General features: G+C 58.8%; 1 protein-coding gene across 3 annotated transcripts in view; it reads left to right on the top strand.

Annotated features, from left to right (window-relative positions):
- The window catches only part of TXNRD2 (thioredoxin reductase 2), a 67,554-nt gene extending 50,778 nt beyond the window's left edge, over positions 1-16,776 (top strand). For 2 of the 3 annotated variants that reach the window (XM_016939722.3, XM_016939721.3), the window contains exons 12-18: positions 8,866-9,002; positions 11,597-11,692; positions 12,039-12,131; positions 13,878-13,949; positions 14,128-14,225; positions 15,066-15,260; positions 16,493-16,776. In XM_016939722.3, the coding sequence (XP_016795211.2) occupies positions 8,866-9,002; positions 11,597-11,692; positions 12,039-12,131; positions 13,878-13,949; positions 14,128-14,225; positions 15,066-15,189 (620 nt within the window). In that variant the 3' untranslated portion in view covers positions 15,190-15,260; positions 16,493-16,776. Of the gene's footprint in view, positions 1-8,865; positions 9,003-11,596; positions 11,693-12,038; positions 12,132-12,796; positions 12,894-13,877; positions 13,950-14,127; positions 14,226-15,065; positions 15,261-16,492 lie in introns of those variants that run through there. The other variant, XM_009437806.5, reaches the window with a different exon arrangement.
- Positions 16,777-17,220: the final 444 nt, after the last annotated feature.

Raw genomic sequence — 17,220 nt, 5'->3', positions numbered from 1 at the left:
TGTAAACATTCAGGAGCCACTTCCCAGGTCAGCAACTGCGAGCGTTTTCTGCTGGTTTGTACGATAAGCCTTTAACCAAGCTTTATTTCTACTTGCAATAAAGGATGATCCACTCTGGGAGGTTAAAATAAAGCGCCCTAGGGGCGGCACAGCTGGCAATGCCAACATCTCCGACTCTGCTTCCTGTACCGGGTGTGCACTACGTCTGCACAAGCTGGGCTCCGACAGGAAGGGGGGATGCCTCCGTGCCCGGTGCACACACACACAGAAGGGGCCCAGGTGCTGCACAGAGCTCCCGTGTGGGGCCGAGTGCTGGCCCTGCCCGTTGCCTGTGTGCCTGGCGCCTGGCCGCAGCTGGCGAGGACCATGGACATTGGCATTGCGAAGTGGGCCCTGCAGTCTGGAAGCAGAGGAGGACCAGAGCCCCTTCCTCGACGCAGCCTTGATCTCCACGTGGTGGATTAAACATATTAGCAGTTAAAGCAGTTAATTGCTGTGCAGGGGGCCCCCGCTCATTGTTTGTCTCTGAATCACCCGCCCACACCAGGTGTCTCAGATAATAGACTGGGAACTTCAGTGAGGAGGATTTCCTGTCTGCAGATGTGCCGATTACAGCGCTGAGTGAAGACAGTCAGCCAGCACTGCTGCGGGCTCGAATTCGCCTGCTGAGTTAACCAGTTGTGGCCTGAATCCCTGGCTGTCTAGGGGAGCAGGGCCAGGCTGGGGCATCCTGAGCAAACGCCTCCCAGTGCAGGGGCTTCTAAGTGCAGTTAAGTTTAGATTTGGTTTTAAAGAAGGGACAGACTGCCTCTGGACTGCAGCCCTGAGAAACTGGAAGTTGAGATCGTCATGTGCCCCTTTGGCGTCCCCAGCCCCTCTGGATGGTTCTCTGTCCTTCTCTTGAGGGTGAGATGCTGAAGGCTCTGGCGTATCCCTCCCTGCACCACAGGAGTCCTGCCCATGGCCAGAAGAGCCAGCAGACACAGGAGGGGACTCGCTAAACCTGGGGGTCCCACAGCCAGGCAGCTGTTGTGCCTGAGTGCCAGGGAGGGTGGCCACGGGTCTGCCTGGGGCCTTGTGATATGGCAGGTGAGACGAGACCCAGGGAAGGAATCCGTCTGGATCTTACCCCAGCCACTGAAGCTATTTCCTCTTTGGGCTTTATCTTAGATAACTCAGAGATGTCCACCTGTGTGTAAACCAGCATCAGAGCCTGAAACACAACATGCATGGAGCATGGGAGCTTGGCTTCCCGGCTTCCTCTTGGCACCACACAGAGGCCACCCCCACAAGCTGCCCCTGTATAGTCTCCCCCACGTGGCACGTGTGCCTGGACCACAGCCAGAGAGACTGGGGTGCCCAGGAGATGATGATGGGGGCTGGCGGTGCCCAGGAGGGGAGCTGTTGCCAGGGTGGGCTGCAGCCCTGGGCTCCTCTCTCCACCCAGGCACTGTTTGCTGGCATGTATGCGGCAGGCAACTGTCTTTGCTCAGCTGTGCTCGGCTGATGGCTCCCGTACACCGCAGACTCAGCTACACAAGTCCCTGCGGATTGTCCCTCTGTTGAGTGCCAGGCAGCAGGAAAGGGCAGAAAGCAAGAACCAAGCTGGGGATGGGTGGGAGCATCCTAAGCCTGGTAAGAGGGAAGGGGCGGCTCCTCCTGGATGCCCTCTGTGCTGGTGTGGGTGCAGCTGCGGCTTAGGGGCCGCGGTGGGTGTGGATGCTGCCCGGGCGAGGGGGCTGCGGTGGGCCCATCAGGACTGCTCTCAGGGATGTGCCTTGCTGCAGCTGCGTGAAACCAAGTTTGTGGCTATGCTCTTCCCGGTGGGGATGGGCCCAGCAGTGACCCTGGCATCCACATGCCTCCATGCTCTCAGGGTGGAGTGGCCATCCCTGAGCAGGTGACACGGATCGGAGGCCCCTCTTTGATAGTCTAACACCTTTTTATTTTAGTGCAAATTTAGTTTGTAATTAATGACATCAAGAGAGACCCAAATCTGCCTCCATTGTGAGTTTGATATTTTTTGAAGTGGGGCCAAGATGAACATTCATGGAGCTCTTCCTATGAGCGGTGGCTGCGGCCTTCCCCTCCACACCACGTGGCCCCGGGCGTGCGCTGCTGCTCCTGAGACAGCACTGTTGGCTCAGCCCTAGCTCATGGTGGTGCTAACACCTCACAGAGGCCAGGCCAGAGTAGCAGGAGGCAGCGCCCTGTGCTTACCCACCAGCCTGGTGCCCCACGCTTGGCTTGAGGGCTAGTTCACACTCATGTCCAGAGCCCACAGCTATCTGACAGGCTAGCCGGCACCTGCATACATGTATGTCCAACTGGGTCTTGTTACCATGACAAATTCAGTACTTAATGATTAGAACTGAGTGGAAACCAATTAAAAAAAAAGAACAACATGGTGAAAAGTCTTCTAGAGATAGGTCAGCACCATTTATGCATATTACCATGCACCCTCTAATGTCTGCAGGTGCCCTGGGGCAGCCAACCTGTTACTATTGCAATTATGTTAACAATTGTTAAAGGGCCGGGTGAGGTGGCTCATGCCTGTAATCCCAACACTTTGGAATGCCAAGGTGGGAGGATCATTTGAGCCCAGGAGTTCAAGACCAGCCTGAGCAACAGAGTGAAACCTCTTTTCAAATAATAATAATAATAATAATAATAATAATAATAATAATAATAATTGTTTTTTGTTTGTTTTTGAGACGGTATCTAGCTCTGTTGCCCAGGTTGGAGTGCAGGAGCGCGATCTGGCTCACTGCAACCTCCACCTCCCGAATTCAAGCAATTCTCCTGCCTCAGCCTCCCAAGTAGCTGGGATTACAGGCACCCGCCACTGCGCCCAGCTAATTTTTGTATTTTTAGTAGAGACGGTTTCACTGTGTTAGCCAGGCTGGTCTCGAACTCCTGACGTCATGATCCGCCCGCCTCAGCCTCCCAAAGTGTTGGGATTACAGGCGTGAGCCACTGCACCCGGTCTAATAATAACTGTTAAAGCAATAATGACCACTCGCCACAGAGCACGCTCCTTCCTGGGGGTCCTCTGGGCCTGAGCTGGGGGCTGCGCCGTACTCCAAGGCTGACTGTGGGATCTTACACATCATAATGCACATAGGCAGCTTGAGTAGGAAAGGCCCTTATGCTGCCTGCGGGGAAGCTCACCCCCACCCCCCAAGGAGCCGCCCTGGGTATGAGACATCCCTGGAACGGCCTAGGGGTCCCTGGTGGCTGCTGGCAGTCACAGCAAGTGGCCAATCAGGTCCCATTGAGGCCCAGGGGCTCACTCATTTATTCAACTAACATGGCGTCTCGATGGGACCTGAGGCCAGCAGGGCAGGTGCGTCCCCTTCCCCCGGTGGGCTCATAGCTGCGGGTAGGGGCCCGGGGCTCATTGAGAAGGCGCGATTCCAGAAAAAAAAAAAAAAAAAAAAAAGAAGATAAATATTTTAAAATAATAAGCTTCAAGAATCTAAGTCCAGTTCCAAAGGCATACGCTCCTCTGTGCCTGGTCCAAGGTGCCTCATTGGGGCAAGTGGCAGGCCAGGCCCCGTGAGAGTGTCTGGCTCTGGGGGCCACATGCCTCATGAGACAGTCGCCAGGTGGCCCACAGGGCCTGTGTGTGAAGCCGTGCCCGCCTCACATCGCCCACCGGCCCTGGAGCCTCCCACTCCCACACCCTCGTCCTCAGGCGCAGTGCTTGGCCCTGGCTGCCTCTGTCTGGATCACAGCCACTGGCTCACCCTGCTGTACTCCTGCTGGCACTTACCTCTCACCTGGGGCGCTGCCTCCTTGCTCTTCTCTTGGGAACATGTGTCCCAGGCAGGCGTGAAATCAGAGGGCATGCCTGTTTTTCCCATCATGGATGAGAGAGGCGCATGATACTGCATGCGGCTGGCCGTCCCCGTGTCCCTGTGTCCATCAGAATAGATGGGAGTGACCCATGGTGACTGTGTGGGTGGTTTTTGGGCTTCAGCCTTCTCTGGTCCCTCCTTGGGGCCAGGCTGGCTGGGAAAGCATGGTGGCTGCCCTCCATCTCCTGGGCCATTGACAGCAGCTGGTGGGGCTCTCATTGTGATCAGAGGAGGGCTGCCCTGCATGGCTGTTCCTAGCACTGGCCACACATGGAGATGGGCTGTCCTGCGTCAGGGGTGCTGCACTGCTGGGCCTGGGGCTGGAGGCAGCTCCGGGCTGCAGAGATGCTCAGCCCAGTGCTTCCTGAGTGTCAGTGTTGTGGGCCAGCCACACATATACATAGGAAGTGAGAACATCCATTTGTACCTGGAATTACTATTTTTTTGGCAGAAGGACAAACTTTGTTGGGCCCATCAGCCCCAATTCTGAACCAAGTCCAGTGGGCAGCAATGAGACCCACTTTGCTACCAGCAGAGACATCTCTGCAGTGGCAGGTTGGCCAACGTGCCAGTGGTTGCCATCTCTGAAGGGACGTTCCTTGGGGCTTGTGGCCATACTCTGCACCATGGTCAGCAGCTCTTCTTTGCCTTATATGTAGTGGGCATGGCCTGCCTTCAGGATGGCTGGTCAGTTCGGCCACCTCTGGCTCCCACATTGACCACAGCTCTGTTGGCTGAGATGATCCTCTTGGAGGGCAGCTTCATGTAAGTCTTCCTGGTTTCCCGGCTAGGGGAGGTGACTGCGGTGTAGTTCTCAAAGGCCCAGGCTAACAAGTTCGAGTCTCAGCCTCTCCTCCAGGCAGCGCTTGATGGTACAGGTGTGGTGCCTGCAGGGAGGACGCTGCCGACGTCCAGCTGGGCCCTCTTGCTACAGTACACAAACAGAAACTGGCCCGTGTGGAGGCCCTTGGTGGTGATGGACAGCTCTGTCTGCTGCTTAAACTGGTGTGGATCCTGGAGACCATCTCAGCAGGGGCATGTCCTTCAAGGTGCCCTTGATGTAGCTGTGCCGCTCAGCTAAGTCCACAGCATGCAGGCCTATGAGCCCTCCTGCTTCATGTGCACAAGGAACACAGAGCTGGTGCCCTTCCTCTGCCCACGAATCCCGTGGCCCACGACTGCTCATGAATACAGCCTGAAGAGCTGTACCTGGAATTTTAATGCCCTTGTCGTTTGCAGAAAATATGCCAGAGTGTCATGTATCCATTACGTAATAAGCTCTTACAAAGAAGGAACATGGTGAAGATGCCTATAAATGCATGAGAAAAGGCAGGAACTGGCAATTTACAAAAGAGGAAATACAGTTCATAAACACGTGGCCAAAAATTACTTCATCTTACTAGTCATCAAAGAAGTGCAAATTAAAGCAGCATGACAGAGAGCGCTGTGCGCCGCCTGCCCCAGGAAGGAACAGAGTCTAAGGACTGCCCTGCGCCCAGAAGCCCCCACTCAGCTGGCCGCCCTTCCTTTGAGGGTCTGCCCCAGGAACTCAACTGACACATGGCAAGCTGGTGCCCCAGGTCTCCATCCTGGTGGTGTCTAGGAAGCAGAGACTTGAGAGTGCCTGTCCTACCCCAGGAGGGGCCATTCAGCAGCACTTGGCAAATGCTGCAGTGGGCACTCAAGAGCCAAGGCTGCGAGGACGGAGCTGCAGGGAGCACAGAGCCGCCCCATGGGGAGGCCTGCAGTGGGCCACAGGCACAGCTGGGAAAGCTCTGAGCACAACATGCAGGGCGAAAGACACCGGTGCAGGCACCCTTCTTTCCCTAAATGGCCTGAATAGTGCACATTTATCCTGGCATAGGAGGGAAATGGTCGGGAGCTGACCAGGCACAACTGCTTTATCCTGGCATAGGAGGGAAATGGTGGGGAGCTGACTGGGCACAGCCACCTGCATCCTGCTGCTCACACCATTCGGGCCCCACTGGGTCCCCACCTCGGCACAAGTCGTCCAACCTCCTGCAGGGCTCCAGGCCTGAGCCAGTAGGGCCTAGGACGCCTGATTGGCTGTCCAGCACCAGCAGGGAGATCTGGCCCTTCTCTGGCCACTGCCCAGTCCTTTGCTCAGCAAGACCCATAGTGGGGCTCAGGGCCTGGTGTCCTGCCATCAGGGCTGGCCACAGCTAGGGACGTGGCCCCACCCAAGTGGAGCTGGCCTCTTCCCTGCACCCACTCCCAGCCACGTCCCACTGGCCCAGCTTCTAACCCCACTGTGCCCTCGGCTGCCCTCCTCAGGGCTGAGCCTGCTGCCTGCCACAGGCCACTCACTCTTCTTTTGCTGTTCATTCCCGAAGGGCTGTGGAGTCCCTGCGGGGCCAGGCGTGTCTGTGCCGCGCAGCCCACTCTCCCCTGGCCATCCAGCCTGTCCAGCTGTCATGCCTTTCACATTAGTGGCTCCATTACATTCCCACCGACTTCCCAGAGTGATCCACACAGCATGTGCGGAAGAGTCCTGGCTTTGGATGGGCCACCTAGTTCCATGCCTCTTTTATCTCTTGTGACTACTTTTAAATTTATCTTTATTTCCTTCGGGACCTGGGGACAGGGTTTGGTCAGCACCTGCGAGGTCTATAGTTGCCATAGTGCCATAGTTACCATGAGGAACATGATGAGTGCTCTTGGCTTCCCAGGACCAGCCAGGCAAGCGTGCAGAGGAGAGTGTGGGTGCAGCATCAGATGTTCTGTTCCGGCACGGAGCAGGCACCAGGAAGTGCTGGGCCTGGTGGGCTGGACACCAGGTTGGAGAGGGACCAGACGGCTGAGTGTGAGCCCCCTGCCTACAGGGACCACAGCCCCTCCTTCGTGCCCCAGCCCTGCCCATGGGGCCCAGCTCCTTCCTCTGATGTGGGCTGGCATCCCCTGTGTCTGGGCTGATCCCCAACCGGTGCCAGCCCTCCCGGCACCCAATTCCTGCGGCTGAGCAGAGCACAGAGGCTGGAGCCAGCCTCCCGCAAGCTGGCTTAGCCAAGTTGGTATGTTTTGACTCCCACCCCGGGACAGCAGCTGGAGACTTAAGGGTTCCCTCTCACGGGAGCTTCAGCTTCCAGATGCTTAGGTGGGCGCCACCCGCATACCGGCCAGCAGCTGGTTTGTCCCAGCCACGATGAGCAGGGGAGCTGTGCTTTTGACGCCAAATTGCCTTTGCCATTGGTGGATCATCCTGAGCCCCTGGGAGCCGAGAGCAGCTGGGGTTGGGAGGGAAAAGCTGCTGTGGCCACCCGCTGGCCTGGCAAAACCACACCCATCTGAGTTAGGGGAGAAAGGGACCTCTGCTGGCTGTTCAGCTATGAAGAGGCCCATGCGGTGCCCTCTCTCCGGGCCCCAGGCTGTGTGGAGACTGGCAGGGGGCAGCTGTGCTGACCCCCTGGACTGGCCATCCCCTGCCCCTCTTGGCCTTTGCACCCAAGAGCAGGATCAGCTGAGCCAGCTGCCCCCTAGAATGGGCACGGTGTAGTTTGGACACTGCCCCTTAGCTCAGCTCCCCTTGGCCCTGAGGTCTCTAGGCTGGGGCTGTGTGCCAGGCTGCCACGAGGGGCTGCAGCGCAGAGCAGGTGGGAGACCCGGCTGCTAGCTCTGCTCACCTGGCCCTCTACTAGCGGGTTACGGGGGCTTGCTTTCTCCTAATGGGGAGAGACCTTCAAGCCCTACCTGGGCAGAGGGCCAGATCCCAGGACTTGAGCATTGTTGGGGTACAGTCCAGGGTGTAGCTGGCTCCTCTTCAGCTTGTCCAGTTAGGGAGGAGGCCATTGGGAGCCAGCAGGTGTCCCTTGAAGGAGGCCCCTCTGGACTCTTGAGGCCTGGGAGCTGATGGATCTCACTGCCTAATGGTATCAGGCTGTGGTGCTGCAGACAGATGCAGGGAGGCCAGGCAGGCCAGGTGCCAAGAGCTCCCCACGAAGGGCTGGTTTCTCCGGATGAAGTCAGTACCAGAGCCATTGGCACTGTGCTGGTGGCCCTGCAGCAAGGCCTGAGGCCTGGGCATGTGGAAGATTCTGGAGTCCCGCGCTTAGCACTCTTTGATGTCAGGGAGCCCCAGCATTGGCAAGTGCCTCTTCCTTTCCCGCGTGCCAGGAACCAGTCTAAGGCCGACTCCAGTTTCCACGGGTGGCACCCCTGCCTTGTCTCCTGTGCCGGCTGTCATCTGACCAGCGTCCGTTTCAGACCTGCCTGCCACCTCCTGCAGAGGCCAGGAGCCCCTCTACGCTGCTGGTGCTTCACGTTTGGCCAGTTCTAAGTGGACATTCTTTTTTCTTGAGACAGTCTCACTCTGTCGCCCAGGCTGAAGTGCAGTGGTGTGATCTTGGCTCACTGCAACCGACACCTCCCGGGTTCAAGCAATTCTCATGCCTCACCCTCCCAAGTAGCTGGGATTACAGGTGCATGCCACCACACCCAGCTATTTTTGTATTTTTAATAGAGACAGGGTTTCTTTCTTTTCTTTTCTTTCTTTCTTTTTTTTTTTGAGACAGAGTTTTGCTCTTGTTGCCCAGGCTGGAGCGCAATGGTGGAATCTTAGCTCACTGCAGCCTCCACCTCCTGGGTTCAAGCGATTCAACCTCCCGAGTAGCTGGGACTATAGGTGTGCACCACTACACCTAGGTAATTTTGTATTTTTAGTAGAGATGGGGTTTCACCATGTTGGCCAGGCTGGTTTTGAACTCCAGACCTCAGGTGATCCACTTGCCTCGGCCTCCCAAAGTGTTGGGATTACAGGCATGAGCCATCGTGCCTGGCTGAGACAGGGTTTCATCATGTTGGCCAGGCTGGTCTCGAACTCATGACCTCAGGTGATTTGCCCACCTCGTCCTCCTACAGTGCTGGGATTACAGGCACGAGCCACTGCACCCGGTCTCTAAGTGGACATTCTGAGAAATAGTTTAAACACAACGGCTCTAGGTCAAAGCCACTGAAGATGACCTTTCAGCCCCCTCTCTATTTCCTTCAGGTCGAGTCCCAGACACCAGGAGTCTGAATTTGGAGAAGGCTGGGGTAGATACTAGCCCCGACACTCAGAAGATCCTGGTGGACTCCCGGGAAGCCACCTCTGTGCCCCACATCTACGCCGTTGGTGACGTGGTGGAGGTACGGCATGCGTCCCGGGACCAGGGCCCCTGCCCCTGCCTGCTCCACCACCCCTGCTCGCTGGGCTCCGGCTGCTGCCGTCCTGTAGGAGAGAAACAACACTTTCTCTGATGACAGAGGCTCTGGGCCAAACCCCAGGGCCAGGCTGTCTGGAGTTCTGGGGCAACCTGGACATAGGCCTCGGCTCTCTGCCTTTCCTTTCTGTGGTGGGAGTGTGGATGGTCTAAAGACAGCTGCAAGCACCAGCAGCAGACGCCTGCTGGGAATGGGGCGTGGGTCAGCTCTGCACGCAGGCCTCAACCCCCGGCAGGTAGGCTAGAGGCATAGGCTTAGAAAAGCCACCATGGCCTTGGGGCCGTCCTGTCCCCACAGGGTTGAGAGGCAGGTCCAGTTCGGGCCCACCTGGCCCCGCCCTCCCCACCTCAGTATCCTCTGGCTTGCCTCTCTGGGCATCACACCGGGGCAGGTCCTTTGCTCTCAGCTGCTGCTGCTGCTGTGAAGAGACCAGCGCCAGTCTTTCCTGGGTGGGGGCTCTGGAGCCCTCCTTACACATGGCCCCGGTAAGGGACCTGGGTGGTCAGTCTTGGGATGCTGCACCCCGGCAGCCTCAGGAGTGCTCGGCCTGTCCTGCATGTGTCCAGCACCTGCTGCTGAAAGTGGCTCTGGAGGGTCGCTGAGAGCTTCTTTGTAGCGAGACCTGTCAGTGTCTGCGTCCTGGGGCTGTGGTACCAAATCACCACACACGGGTGGCCCAGAACAACAGACATGGATTATCTCACGTTTGGGGGCAGTAGTCTGAAATCAAAGTGTCAGCTGGGGCTGGGTGCAGTGTCTCATGCTTGTAATCCCAGCACTTTGGGACTCCGAGGCAGGCAGATTACTTGAGGTCAGGAGTTCAAGACCAGCCTAGCCAACATGGTGAAACCGTCTCTACTAAAAAAATACAAAAATTAGCCAGGCGTGGTGGCACGTATCTGTAATCCCAGCTACCCGGGAGGCTGAGGCAGGAGAATCCTTTGAACTCGGGAGGAGAAAGGCGGAGGTTACCGTGAGCCAAGATCGTGCCACTGCACTCCAGCCTGGGTGACAGAGCGAGACTCCATGTCAGAAAGTGTCAGCTGGGCCAGGCTCCCTCAGAAGCCTCTGGGGTAGGATGCCCCAGGCGTCCCTCGGGTTGTGGCTATATCACTCCTCTCGCTGCCTCATCATCATATGACAGTCTCCTGGGTGTGTCTCTGGGCCCTGATTTGCCTCTTACAGTTTCTCTGCAATTGGACTTAGGGTCCACCCTAATCCAGGATGACTTCATTTCCATCCTTACCTTAATTGTATCTGCAAAGATCTTATTTCCAAATAAGGTCACACTCTGAGGCTCCAGGCAGACCCTGCAGGGTCCTGTAGGGCCCATCTAGCCAACCCGATTGTGTGGACAGAGCATGTGGCTCCATGTGCCTCAGCCACCCTGCAGCCCCAGCTTGCTTAGCTGGATGGTTCAGCTGCTCAGTGATTTCTGCAAGCGCAGCCTCTGCCTGTGGACCATGTAGGTGCAGTGGTCTCTGCTTGCAGGGTCTGTTGCATCCTGTGGGCACTGCAGCCTGAGACAGCGCCATGTGCATTTCCGTGCACAGCGGGAAGCCTCCCTTCTGTCTGGGAATCTGAGTTTTCCCTCTGCAAGTGTGTAGCTCCCAGGCTCCTGTGTTGGAAACTGGAACATTTCAAACCGTTTTGCCAGAAATGCATGGCGCACCCAAAGGCATTCTTTATTTAAACATTAAATCCACTCTGTCAGAAAGGTCGTTCTGAATAGTCCAAAGAGTTAATACCCAACCAGTGGTCCCTTGAGCGGCTGGGAAGAGCCTGTGGGCAGGGCGGGGGCTATTGTTTAATGAGATGTTGTGTGCTGTGCGCCGCCGGGATGTTTCCGTAGTTAGTCAGGCCTGCTGGAATGCGCAGGCTGCGCTCCGAGTTTATCTCCACGGATCTCTATGCATTTCTGGAATGCCAAACAACATCTGCATTTCCTGCTGCCATGGTGATTGGCAGCCCATCCCAGAGGACGGTGCTGGAACCCCCAAGGCTGGGCACACCCTGGGACGGAGGGCTCTCCAGCACAGCGACATTCTGATTTGGAATTTGTTATGGACTGTGACGTGCAGGTCAAGCTGCACGTCAGGAGCACATGGAACGCTTTGGGGTCCTTTTTTAGCCGGAGATTCCAGTGAATGAAAACGGTAGCAGGGGCTCTTTTGAGCTTGGTCATGGGGCAGCCCTCCGAGGTCAGCAATGTGCAGAAGGGGTTTGGAGAGAAGGCTTGAGCATGTGAGGGTGGCACAGCCAGCCTCATCAGCAGCGGACTCCTTTCCCAGGGCAGAGTGGAGGGCAGCAAACAGGAGAATGAGCAACCTACCTAGGTCCCTGGGATGCCCCGCAGGAGGACGAGCTCTAGGGGGAATGCTGTACGTCACCATGCTCGGTGCCAGTGTTGGGGATTTTCTAAAGGGAGATGCCCACTCGGAGGGCAAAGGGTGATGGCATGGGGGCTGCATATAACCCCGGACATGGTGCTGACGTGGCCCCCCTGTGCCTTCCCCAAGGGGCGGCCTGAGCTGACACCCACAGCGATCATGGCCGGGAGGCTCCTGGTGCAGCGGCTCTTCGGCGGGTCCTCAGATCTGATGGACTACGACAATGTGAGTTCTCTAGCAGGACGCCACGTGCAGCCTGGGACAGGCTGAGTTCGAGGCTAGCTCTTCTGGGGTGAGGGGCCTTTGTGCGCTGTGTGTCTGCATGTAGGTGTGGGCATGCGTGTGTGTGCGCTTATGTGGGTGTGTTGTGCACACGTGTGTGTGCATGCATGCGTGTGGGGCTCAGTTCTGAGTGTGGCGCAGGCATGGGCAGGTGGGTCGCCTACTGTGCTTGCAGCCTGCTCTGGGCGCATCTGGTCCTGGTCTGTGATTGCTGCTCTTTGTGTCACATGCTGGGGAACTTCGGTTTTGGGGGCCCAAGGGCCCTCCCTGACTCCAGACCTGCTTTCAGGTTCCCACGACCGTCTTCACCCCGCTGGAGTATGGCTGTGTGGGGCTGTCCGAGGAGGAGGCAGTGGCTCACCACGGGCAGGAGCATGTTGAGGTGAGGCCTGGGAGCAGCACAGCTGAGGACAGTGGCGACTCCGCGACCTCGCCCCATGCTCTGGGCAGAGGCCTTGTTAGCAGGGTGCCAAGGTCTCTCCTTTCCAGGGGCCCTGAGCAGTGGCTGTGTGTAGCGGGAAGGGACACGTTGGGGGCAGCCTCAGAAGTGGGGGTGCCTGGGCTTTGGCAGCCTTGGGGTGACTGCGCTTAGGTGCCTCTGGTCTCTGCCACCATGTGTCACAGCAGTGAGGGGAAGGCCCTTCGCTGCCTTGTTCTGAGGGCAAGGAGAAGCCCTGTGGCCCAGAAGCCCCCAGCCCCACCCCAGCCATGCTGCAGGGGTGCCCAGCACCAGCAGGGTCACCACCACGGTGCCACCCGCTCCCCTGCTGAGGTCAGCTGAGCGCTGGCCCCACTCCAGCACACAGCTGCTTGTCCCTGAAAGCACCAGGGCCCCGAAGGTGCCTCTGTGCTGTCCCCACCTTGCAGGGCCATGAATCTCACTCTACCCAGAAAGGTTTCTCCCAGGGGCCTCCGACCTCTGCTTCCACCCCCACCCCCACCCCCACCACCCTGCACCTCGTCTTCCTGGACTGCCCAGGGTTTCTCCCAGGCGAGAGCCCCCTGCCCCCCACCCCCCACCACATCCTGATACCCATCCTCTTCCAGCTTCTTCCAGGCTCAGGCACTCACCCTTGAGGAAAGGAGTTTTCATCGAGCAAGTCTGCTTTGGGGGTCTGCTCTTGCAGGTGGCTGTGGCTCCGGGGTGGCCTGGAGGGATGCGGGGGCTCTGAAGCCTGCCGGGCCGTGGTAGCTGGAAGCCTTTGGTGCGGTTTCATCTTGCTGCCGCTGCAGCTTGCAGGCACCCAGAGAAACCGGAGCCTGCAGCCTGGACGGTGGGGCCTGCGGCCTTTGGGGATGAGTCACTGGGCTCCAGGGCTGGCCCCTTCCCCCTGTACCCCAGAACTCTCCATCAACAGGACGGGCCTGACAGGCCAGCCTTCCCCGAGGCACTTTATTTGCTATTTTTGTTTGATTCATCACAAGTGTGCTGGGACATATGTTCCTGGCATTTTATAATGTTGTTTTATGTTTCACAATGTTGAATGGCCAAATACTCTTTGTTTGTTTTCTTTTCAATTCTGTCTTAGTTAGAACAATATTCTCTGAAGTTCCATTAATTAATAATGGCTGTACAGCACATGTGAGGGCCCCACTCATTTTTTACTTGGCCACAGCCCCGGACACGCTGTCGAGCCCTTCAGGGGTGCTGAAAGCCTTTGTCCAACAGCTCCGGCTCCGGTGTGGCCACAGCGGCCTTGCTCCAGTGAGGGCCAAGCAAACACGAGGGTGCCTGAGGGAGCCCAGGTGGCCGCCTGCTCACCCATTCTTGCCTCCACCATTTGTTGTGGGTGAGCTACGTCCACCCAGGTTTGCTGTTCCTGGCCTGGCTGCTTGGATTGCCTGATGCCTGCTCTGCTGCTGTGGTCTACGGGGGTCCCAGGCCTGGGTGGGAGAGGGTCTGTCCTGCAGAGCATGGCTCCAGCCACTGGCTGCCTGCACGTGAGAGGGCCTGCACACACCCCGTGGCCAGCCAAGCCCTCATCCCCATCCCAGACCAGACCTTCAGGCCAGATGGATGGTTCCTGCCCGCCATGACCCTGCCTTGCCCATGCAGCCTGTGGGAGCTGCAGGTGCCACGAGGTTTGTTTGTCCCAGCACTGATCCAGGGTTGGTATCCTGTCCTCAGGTCTATCACGCCCATTATAAACCACTGGAGTTCACGGTGGCTGGACGAGATGCATCCCAGTGTTATGTAAAGGTGAGCATCCCTGTGGCCCAGGGTGCTGAGGATGAGAGGGAGGGTGGCAAAGAGCCTGGCAGGGTGAACACCCGAGGACTGGCCCCACCCATGCCTCCCAGGCAGGGTGCAGGGTGGATGCAGGGTGGACGCAACCCAGCCCCCTCCTGGGCTGGTGGCTGAGATGTGCGGCTTTCAGATGGTGTGCCTGAGGGAGCCCCCACAGCTGGTGCTGGGCCTGCATTTCCTTGGCCCCAACGCAGGCGAAGTTACTCAAGGATTTGCTCTGGGGATCAAGTAAGTCCCGAGGAATGCAGGCTGCGATGCGATGTGCAGCCGGGTATCCCTCGAGTGCCGGCAGTCCTACAGTGGAGAGCTGCTGCCACTCTTGTGGCATTTATGTGGCCTTCGTGGGTTTGCAGCAGAGATTCCTCAGGCCCCTCAGACAGGGCGGGTTTTGGGGGGACAAGAGGCGGTTCTGCCCCAGCCAGACGCTGTTGAGCCAGCCAGAGCCAGGTGAGGTGTCCCCTGCGGCCCCGGGTCGCTGCTAGGGCCCTTGCCCACCTGGCCAAGCACACGCCACCATGAGCAGAGTGCCAGTACCTGGAGAGCCACCCCAGGGCTGCTGTGTGTCTTCTGGAGCTGGGGCCATTGCCTGGGTCTTGGGCTCAGGCTGTGTGTTTTCGGGGTCCCGGGGTCAAAGGAAGCCATGGCAAAGGCTCTGGGTGGGTTGACAGGGGTAGTTGGAGGTTGGGACATTGTGCATGGCCTGAGAGAGGTGGCTGGCTGGATGTGGGGCCTGGGAGGTGGTGGTGTGGTGAGGCCAGGATGCGCTGTCTGTGGGTAAAGCAGAGAGCAGAGGCCTAAGGCAGGACTGTGCCTAGCGGGGGAGGATGGAACAGCAGGAAGCCAGGGCGTGGCTGGGTGGGAGGTGGGCTGGATGAGCACTAGGCATCTGCTGGGAGGGAGGTGGATGGCACCCACGGGTGTGGGCAGGGGTCCTGGCTGCTGGCTGGGGGTCAGGGGACAGTGAGGAGACCAGCAGCCTCTGAGGCCCTCCTCTTCCCGGGGGTGGGATGCTGTGGACCCCCCTCCCCTGTGCTGACCCCACCTGCCTCCCCCATCCCCCATGTGCAGGTGTGGGGCCTCCTATGCGCAGGTGATGCGGACCGTGGGTATCCATCCCACATGCTCTGAGGAGGTAGTCAAGCTGCGCATCTCCAAGCGCTCAGGCCTGGACCCCACGGTGACAGGCTGCTGAGGGTAAGCGCCATCCCTGCAGGCCAGGGCACACGGTGCGCCCGCCGCCAGCTCCTCGGAGGCCAGACCCAGGTATGCAGGTGGGGCTGGCTCTGTTTGAGGACAGGGCATGTGGCAGGGGTGCAGGAGCCCTGGCCATGGGCTCCCTCCAGGTGTACAGCAAGGCTGCACCTGCCACGCCACCCAGAATGGGTGCTCCATCCTGTAACCAGGCCACAGCGGTGACAGGCAGAAGGGGAAGTTCCCAAGGGCCCAAACCTCCCCGGGGGACCCCAGACCCCGGCCTGGCCACAGCTGCTCCCCACACACAGGAGGTATCAAGAAACGGGGCTCATCCTTAGCAGCCTATCCCAGGTGGATGTTGGCGTGGAAGGTGTCCTGGGTGGGCTAAAGTCGGGCATCTCAAGTTGCTGCCCCACAGGGGGCTGCAGTCGGGAAGCTGGCCTCCCACCGAGGCCTCCCACCAAGGCCTGGCTCCTGCAGAGTTCAGCGCCCGCTCGTTTCCCTATCTCCCAGAAGGTGGAGACGCTGCCTTGTGATGGCCGGCCCTGCCCAGCCTGCCCTGCACATCTGGTTCTGTTCCAGCTCTGCAGAGCCAGGCTGACCGGGGTGCATGTTGTTCATCGTGACCTCTTCTGGGGAGGAAGGAACTGGCAAGGGCTCCTGGCCTCTGCCCCAGGGATGCCTGTGCCAGAGCCCCCTCGCCTCGTGGTGTGATAGTGCATCCTCTGGCCTGGGCTGCAGGGCAGGGGCCGGGGCAGGGTGGGCCCTCAGCCCGTGCCATCCAGCCCACCTGGGGCACCCCCATGGCTGTCAGCCCCTCCCAGGGTTGGGGTGTTTGGGCTCCATCTCTCCCCCGGGGCTGAGGTGGAGACCAGGCAGAGCAGTGGGCTCCCCCCAAGATGCCTGTGGACAGGCTCTAGGGTCTGCATGGCGCCGAGGGGCTCTGGGGAGGCCTCTCTGGGGGTACTCAGGGCCCCCTGCTTCACCGTGGCCGCCTCCCCCCGGCGGGGCCGCGCTCGATAGGGATAAACAAAGGGCATCCTGAGGAAACTCTTATCAGAACATTACACCTCCCAGAGCTGTTTTGTTAGGAGCCTGCTATAAATTTTTATCATTTCAAAATATTTTTGTAGCACCGCGTCGCTCCCTGTGACGCATCGCCCTGGGGTGGGGCCATTCTCTGCTGGGTTTATTTCTCACCCATCTCCCTTGGGGGTCCCTGGGTGTGGCAGTGGGAGACATAGCTAGGCTGATGTGAGGGGTGGGTGGCTGACCTGTGCTGACCTTCCTGTTGTTGGCAGGATGGCTGCAGGCCAGGTTTGGGGGGCCTCAACCCTCTCCTGGAGCGCCTGTGAGATGGTCAGCGTGGAGCGCAAGTGCTGGACAGGTGGCCCGTGTGCCCCACAGGGATGGCTCAGGGGACTGTCCACCTCACCCCTGCACCTCTCAGCCTCTGCCGCCGGACACCCCCCCAGGCTCCTGGTGCCAGATGATGACGACCTGGGTGGAAACCTACCCTGTGGGCACCCATGTCCGAGCCCCCTGGCATTTCTGCATTGCAAATAAAGAGGGTACTTTTTCTGAAGTGTGCTCTGCCTGCGGTGTCCCTGATGGTCCCCCAGGATCGCTCAGGTGGGTGGGGTCTGGCCAGGCCACCAGGCCCCTCTTCAATCGTGAGTAGCTTCCATCCAGGGCAGCCCAGAGTCCGCTGGGGCCCCTTGAACCCCCGAACACAATTCCAAGCAGCCCTGGGCAGAGGGGAGCAGACTTGCAGTGCTAGGGACCCCACTTAGGCAGGAGGCGGAGCCGCCCCACCTGCCCCACAGCTGCCTGGCCTCTGGCCTGAAGACGCCCACTGAGGGTTTTTCCTGGGACCCTCTGCCTAGGTCTCTGCACCTTGAAGCAAGAAGGGCAGCCCAGTGCCAGGCAGGCTCTTGGGAGGGGCGGCAACACCGGCTTTGTTCTGGAACAGCCCGCCAGCAGGCAGGCCCATGACAGGAGGTAGCAGGGCTGTGTGAGGCTCTCTGTC

This window comes from Pan troglodytes, chromosome 23, assembly GCF_028858775.2.
Source record: "Pan troglodytes isolate AG18354 chromosome 23, NHGRI_mPanTro3-v2.0_pri, whole genome shotgun sequence".
Lineage (NCBI taxonomy): Eukaryota > Metazoa > Chordata > Mammalia > Primates > Hominidae > Pan > Pan troglodytes.
The sequence above is the reverse complement of the archived record's forward strand: the minus strand, read 5'-3'. Positions and strand labels throughout refer to the sequence as shown.